General features: G+C 40.8%; 1 protein-coding gene across 1 annotated transcript; it reads right to left on the reverse strand.

The window, feature by feature from the left end:
- Positions 1-1,539: 1,539 nt before the first annotated feature.
- On the reverse strand, positions 1,540-4,553 carry LOC119413782 (actin, cytoplasmic 1). Its single transcript, XM_037680845.1, has 9 exons — positions 4,473-4,553; positions 3,728-3,852; positions 3,528-3,656; positions 3,176-3,286; positions 2,997-3,081; positions 2,750-2,911; positions 2,475-2,666; positions 2,125-2,306; positions 1,540-2,005 (listed from the first exon to the last, which is right to left on the reverse strand). The coding sequence occupies exons 2-9, from the start codon at positions 3,848-3,850 to the stop codon at positions 1,862-1,864; spliced, it is 1,128 nt and encodes a 375-aa protein (XP_037536773.1). The 5' UTR covers positions 3,851-3,852; positions 4,473-4,553; the 3' UTR covers positions 1,540-1,861.
- Positions 4,554-7,293: the final 2,740 nt, after the last annotated feature.

Below are 7,293 nucleotides of genomic sequence, written 5' to 3' on the forward strand. Positions count from 1 at the left end.
ATAAACAGACAAAAATGTACTCTAGTAAAAGTACCACATTAACATTTTTACTTAAGTAAAAGTAAATAAGCACTTGCTTTTAAAATACTTAAAGTATTAAAAGTAAAAGTACTTGCTGAATGTATTACATAATGCAATGGTCTACATATCTTTAAGTGTGCGGACTTTATGTATATTTTCTGTAATACATAATGAACGATGCTGCAGATAGTACATTTTATTGTGTTTACTCTGCGACACCGTTCACACCTGGACTTGTGATTCTGTGCAGCAGAATTTCAGGGATGACCTGCAGAGTTAAATGTCATAAAGCAAAATAAGAGGAATTATTTAACCTTTGAAAGTTATTTAACACAAAGCAAAACCAATGTGTCATTTTAACTGCAGTAAATAAAGTAAAAGTTGTCTGCCTGAACAAAAGGAGCATTAGACACAAATATCTGATCATTTCCACTGATTTCAACTCCAGTTTTAGTTAAAATACTGTATTCAACCTTGTAATGGGTCAATATTGATTTTAACTCCGACACCATTTTTAAAACTTTGACCCGAGTGTCGAGACATTTGGAGACATCTCGTCTCCCAACATCATGAACTGACACATTTTATAACAGCAAGAATTTCTTGTTCAAGTTCAGAAAAAGTTGGTTTTCCAAAGATGAGTCCAGTCTGGCTCTTTTGGGAGAGAATCTGTCCCGTTGTACTGAGCAGTCCAACAAGGCCCTGGGTGGTGCACATCTTCTGGCAGACTCTTGCGGTGGAATACATTGCGTGTGTTAGTGGTGCTGCAGGTGCACCCAGCTCCGTGACACACTAGAATACAAGTCATTGGTCCAGCTCTTCTTGAAGTCGGGCCTAACTTCACCTGCACACTTTGCAGTGATTCAATGGACCAGCTCCCCTCTCAATGTTACCTTCAAATCAAAAAGCCGCAACATGAATGCAACTTGTAACGCATCGCATTATAGAAATGCAGTGTAGTAGAAAAGTACAGATACTATGGAGAGTACAATATAAAGTGCCCACATTTAACTCTAAAGTACAGATACATGAAAAATGTAAATACAGTAACAATTTGTATTTTGTTACATCCCACCACCGACTGCAACCCTGCAGGGCAGAAGAGAGTTTATAGAAATTAGACTAGGACTGTGTAATCTGACACAACGTAAAGTTCATCCACCTTCCATTTTCTTAAACCCACAACTAGACTTCTCCACAGACACATGGCAGCTCTTAAAGACTCCACAGACACATGGCAGCTCTTAAAGACTCAAGTCCACCTACACCAAGGGGCATATTGAGGACCAACATGTTTGTTTTGAACAGGACAGATGGTTGAAGCTTTTAGATTAAATGAGAAACTAAATTTAATGCCATCTCAGAAGGATGGAATGAGACTAGTTGTTTAATTCAACAGCACATGGTTAAGTAATGAGACTTGTTTTAACCACATTCTGTTTGAAGAGACATCGACTGGTTTAGTGTTCGACAGGTCAGGGCTTTGACAAACTGAGTAAATGAAACAGGACAACGAGGTGTAAACAAAAGTAATTTTATTCAGGGGTCCAGGGTGTAACAGTGGTTCAATGCTTTAAGTTGCAGTTGGTGTCATGAGCAGAGAAACATTCCTGTTCTGGTACCACAGACACGGTCAGATTGTTCTGACCCACAAACCATCCAGGTGACAGAATTCCTCTGAACACTCGTCACAACTTCCTTTAGAGTGAAGGTTTGAAATAGATTGTGAACCAGTTCAGATTAATCTTGCATGAGTCACGTTTCAGTCTGTTCACACAAGACAAACCACACCCCTCCGCTGATGGGGCACATTAAAGCACTTCCACCACTGGGGGGCAGTTTAGAAGCACTTGCGATGGACGATGGCTGGGCCGGACTCATCGTATTCCTGTTTGCTGATCCACATCTGCTGGAAGGTGGAGAGGGAGGCCAGGATGGAGCCACCGATCCAGACGGAGTACTTCCTCTCTGGAGGAGCAATGATCTAAAAGACATGAGAACATGAGCTTAGTGCAGCCACACCTCTCCCTGGTTTAAACCATTAATGCTGGTTCAATGATCAGTGGCATCATGAAGCGTTGAGTCATCTGCAGTGAAGAGTACCTTAATTTTCATGGTGGGTGGGGCCAGGCTGGTGATCTCCTTCTGCATGCGGTCAGCAATCCCAGGGTACATGGTGGTACCTCCAGACAGGACAGTGTTGGCGTACAGGTCTTTACGGATGTCCACGTCACACTTCATGATGCTGTTGTAGGTAGTTTCATGGATACCAGCAGACTCCATTCCTGAAACCAAGAGTTGGTTCGTGTTAGAGATTTTAAACTCCAGGACAGGTATGGCAATTTAACCTCGTCAGTAAAAGACTAACTGCAGAAAACCAAGTTAAGATCAAAAAGTTTAAACTGTTATTTGAAAATTGAACTTTTGTTTCTACAGCGTTTACTCAAACAGACCGATGAACGAAGGCTGGAAGAGCGCCTCGGGACAGCGGAACCTCTCGTTGCCGATTGTGATGACCTGTCCGTCAGGAAGCTCATAGCTCTTCTCCAGTGATGAAGAGGAAGCTGCCGTCTGCATCTCCTGGTCAAAGTCCAAAGCCACGTAGCACAGCTTCTCCTTGATGTCACGAACAATCTCACGCTCAGCTGCAGTTCAAGGAACAGGAAGGTCAGAGGCACATTACACGGAACAACATGTTCTGGACCAGGTCCAGTTGAGCAAGTCGTACCAGTGGTGGTGAAGCTGTAGCCCCTCTCTGTGAGGATCTTCATCAGGTAGTCTGTCAGGTCTCTGCCAGCCAGATCCAGACGCAGGATGGCGTGAGGCAGGGCGTAACCCTCGTAGATGGGCACAGTATGGCTGACACCGTCACCAGAGTCCATCACAATACCTGCAGGACAAAGTACGGCTCAGTAACGCTTTGGAGGCAAAGGTCAACTTGAGACTAAAGTCTCTGAAAGCTGAAGATGACCCACCTGTGGTACGACCAGAGGCGTACAGAGACAGGACGGCCTGGATGGCCACGTACATGGCAGGAGAGTTGAAGGTCTCGAACATGATCTGAGCAAACAGAACGTTCGTCTTTCAGTTGCTGCATCGAGTATTTGGGACTCCTGGACTAATGTGGACCAACACGTAGTCCAGTTCAACTCACCTGGGTCATCTTCTCCCTGTTGGCTTTGGGGTTCAGTGGTGCTTCAGTCAGCAGGACTGGATGTTCTTCAGGAGCAACACGGAGCTCGTTGTAGAAGGTGTGATGCCAGATCTGCATGACAGAACAAAAGTTAAGGAACAAGTTCCAGGACTGAACTTAATATAAATATAACTCCAGCTATTCAGATAACAGCATGTTGCCAGTGCACGGTTCAAGTAGTGAGATCTTAATTTGTTTAAAAATTAATTTTGGTACCCCATCCATCCTTTAACTTGTTCCACCACAGACTTCTGCAGGATGCACACCCACATCTTACAAAAGCAAACCTTTTAACACCCCGTCCCAGCCTCACCTTCTCCATGTCGTCCCAGTTGGTGACGATGCCGTGCTCGATGGGGTACTTCAGGGTCAGGATGCCTCGCTTACTCTGAGCCTCGTCTCCCACGTAGCTGTCCTTCTGTCCCATACCGACCATCACACCCTGCACAGACACCTCTGGTTAGATCTTACACTCCCTCTGAAGGTGAGGTTACACTGAAGGTTAGGGGGTACCTGGTGTCTGGGGCGTCCAACAATGGAAGGGAAGACGGCACGAGGCGCATCGTCCCCCGCAAATCCGGCCTTACACATACCGGAGCCATTGTCAACAACAAGAGCGGAGATATCGTCGTCCATTTCTGCAAGAACAGTTTGGTTTCAAGAAAAGAAAAAAAGTGAGCCTTTTCAGGAAGAACTTGTGATGCAACAACTCAGACGAGTCTCATGCCACACCCAGATTATGGACAAAACAGGTTCTTGTTATGCCAGGTCTTCAGAGCCAAGCAGCTGGGTGTGACCAACTGAAGGAGTCCAGTCACTTCTTTGTAAAAACCATTTCACACACTGGGAAACGACCTACAAAGTTACAGGAGCTTCATTTTTCCAGAGAGTTGTAAAAAAAAAAAACCGGCGTGTTTCAGAGACAGATTCCTGAGCTGAACAAGTCGTTTCAACACATGATGCCATTCCTGAACTTTAAATAAATAAAACTGTTCACATTACACACAATCTGCTCAATTACATCCTACAGCTCCCAGTTTTAATTTCAGTCTAAAAACAAAAAAAAATTAATTTTAAAAAACAGTTTACAGCCCCTCATGCACACCCTTTAAATTCACCACAAACAGGAAGTTTGAACAGTTTCAGCTCCACTGAAGTTTTAAGAAAATAATGTTGATCTGTTGACTCACAGCTGGTTCTCCTAAAGAAGGCTCAGAGTTGAAGCTGACGTAAAGCCAGGCAGCTGCGGGTCTCTTACCTGTCTCAGGTGAGTTGGAGGTGTGCCTGTCAGTGAGTGCTTCAGCCCAGCTGTGCTTCGTTACTGCAGCATCTCCAAACCAGAAGCAACGGTTTTATTCAGCTGGCGGGGCAGCAGGCCATCTCCATATAAGGTAACGTTCTCACAGCTCGCGCTCTGATTGGTCCAGGTGACCAGGATGCGCTGATGTGTCTCAGCTCGCGCTCTGATTGGCTGCAGGGAGAGTCAGTCAGGAGCGCTTCCCGACAGAAACACACCTGAAGGTTTCCAATGAGATGAATCAAAGACGTGGAATCTGAAGCTCAGTCAACAAATAAACACTGACAATCTAACAAATAACAACAAATAAACACACCTGATTAAACATGTGTAAATAAGGCAGAACATTTAGAAAATTAAAGTTTGAGTTTGTGTCTGAACAGAGTCAAAGGAGACTGAAAAATGGAGACTGTCAGGTTAACTTGCTGAAAGTAAAACGTTTTAAGATTTATTCAAACAGATGTTTTGATGTTTCACCTGAAAACACCGAAACAAGAAACATTTCATCAACGTCATGCAGAAAACTTCAGAGCAAAAGTTCAGAGGATGTGACTTCCTGTCTGCAGGTTTCTGCAGGTCTGATGTGGATCCAGGAACCTCTGCAGGACTCCTCAGGCCAAATGCTGACCCGGACCCTGCAGCTCTGCAAAGCCTGGACGAGCTCCGTCAAGCTGGAAATAAAAAGAACAACTGCTTTTGAATAAATACTGCACATAAAAAATAGTTTGTGACTTGATGAAATATAATACACTCTAGTATTTGGTACTTTTTACATGTTAGAACAAAAAAAGAAGCTTTTTCTTGTTTGATGATCTCTACGTTTTCAATCTGGATTATTGAGCGTGCATCAGGATATAATGGATTATTACGAGAGAATTTTCTGTGATGTTTGAAAATTCATAGAAATATCACAGAAAAATGTTAAATCATGTCTATAAAAAACTTGTCCAGATGACATGATTTAACTTCTTTGGTGATTTATCTACAAACCTTTATTTCATAGATCTTACTTTAAAACAACAGATCAGCTGTTTGTTGTTTTTTATGATGCATTTCCTCTCAAAAAAGGAGAAACCTTCATTTACGTCAAACATTATTCTAAAGTTTAATGAAAAACAAACTGTTTTAAATCTTGGTGTTTTCAGACTGATTTGTCATATATTTTATTGTTTTCCACAAGTTTAAATTTTGTTTATTTCCATATCGAAGCTCCAGTTTTATCTTTCTTTGTTGCAACTGCAGATTTTCTCCTTCGCCTGACAAAGTTTCCAGTTTTTCCAAACATCAGCCGAAAGTTTCACAACTCTGAGGTCCAAACGTGCAGCTTTTCTTCCTGATGGGACAAACTCAACACGTGTGCACGAAGGGGGGAGTCAGCCGTGCACTCTTTCATCCTCATGCAGCACATAAAAATATAATTTACTCACAAACAAGAGTAGAAATTTCACTGTAAAATATTGGATTTATAGTTGTTTGAAAGTTTAGTTGCTGCAAATCAATAAAATGATCTTTTAAAGAGTCAGAGTGCTAAATGAGTCCAACCTCTCAGCCACTTGTTCAAAACAAACCTTTTATTTTACTGAATAAAGGTTGCACGAGCTGCGTTCTTTACAAAGTATTGCCTCTGAGGCCTGCGAGTCTGTTTTTAACAAACGTTGAGGTATTTTATATTTTTTGTTCCATTTGAGAGATTCACAAATCTTTGGAGTTCGTTGACTCGTGTTGCCAGATCAGAAAGAAACAATCCGGTCCATAAAAACGAGCTGAAAAGCCGAGGCCCATCTCTGCGTTTGCATCAAAATACACATTTTAATTTATTAGTAACTGCGTTAACATGAACTCTGAAAATTAGCTCAAATTATAAAACTAGTCAAGCTTTGGAAAACTATATATTTAAAATCTTTATTATGATTATATTTTATGGTGTTCTGTATCTATTCTACAAATGTTATATTTTAATAAAACTTTTAAAAATACCTTTCCTGCAGCCCCACAATGTCAGAAAGTCCACCCAGTTTATACATTTCAAATACTTTATTTAACATATCAACCGAAACCATTTTAGAAAACTGTTTTTATTTTTTCAGTTTCAGCTCTGACATCTCGGCGCAGCCTGATGAGCACAATTAAAATAATACTTGTTTTTTACTATTTAAACACCCAGGTTCATTGGATCCAGAGGATATATTTCAATTAAATAATAATATAATCATGATGTACTTGATGCAGCTCCTCGTTTTATTGTTGCACAGAAGAGAAAGAACGATGTTTTAATCCTAATTCACTGACGCTGTGACATTTTATTCTGCCTAACGGTGATAAGACTCAAGCTGCTGTTTTTAATACACATTTTGTTAAAGTATTCTTTTATTTGTTTTAAATACTTTTTTCTGATTCCTCGTTAATTTCTCTATCAGTCTTTTTGCAAACCTTTTTTTTTTGTTTTGCACATTTGAAAAAGGATAAAACTTTATCCACCTTCAAACGTCCGAGAAAGAAAAATCTAATAAAATAATAAAATCTAATAAAATAATAAAATCTAATAAAATAATAAAATCTAATAAAATAATAAAATCTAATAAAATAATAAAATCTAATAAAATAAGACCGTTTTGTTTTGGATCATTAGTTTTAATAAGAGATTTGATGCAGCCTCATCAGCTCGTCACTGGTTTTAAAACCTGCTGCAGCGTTTGATAAAATCTGATCCATCCATCCATCCATCCATCCATCCGTCCATCCATCCATCCATCCATCCATCCATCCATCCATCCATCCATCC

This window comes from Nematolebias whitei, chromosome 8, assembly GCF_014905685.2.
Source record: "Nematolebias whitei isolate Nwh7 chromosome 8, NemWhi1, whole genome shotgun sequence".
Taxonomy (NCBI): domain Eukaryota; kingdom Metazoa; phylum Chordata; class Actinopteri; order Cyprinodontiformes; family Rivulidae; genus Nematolebias; species Nematolebias whitei.

Coding starts and splice junctions, on each gene's coding strand:
- LOC119413782 (XM_037680845.1), bottom strand. CDS start 3,850: ATGGACGACGATATCTCCGCTCTTGTTGTTGACAATGGCTCCGGTATG. Junction 3,287..3,527: donor ACTGGGACGACATGGAGAAG/GTGAGGCTGGGA, acceptor TCTGTCATGCAG/ATCTGGCATCACACCTTCTA. Junction 2,667..2,749: donor CTACAGCTTCACCACCACTG/GTACGACTTGCT, acceptor CTTGAACTGCAG/CTGAGCGTGAGATTGTTCGT.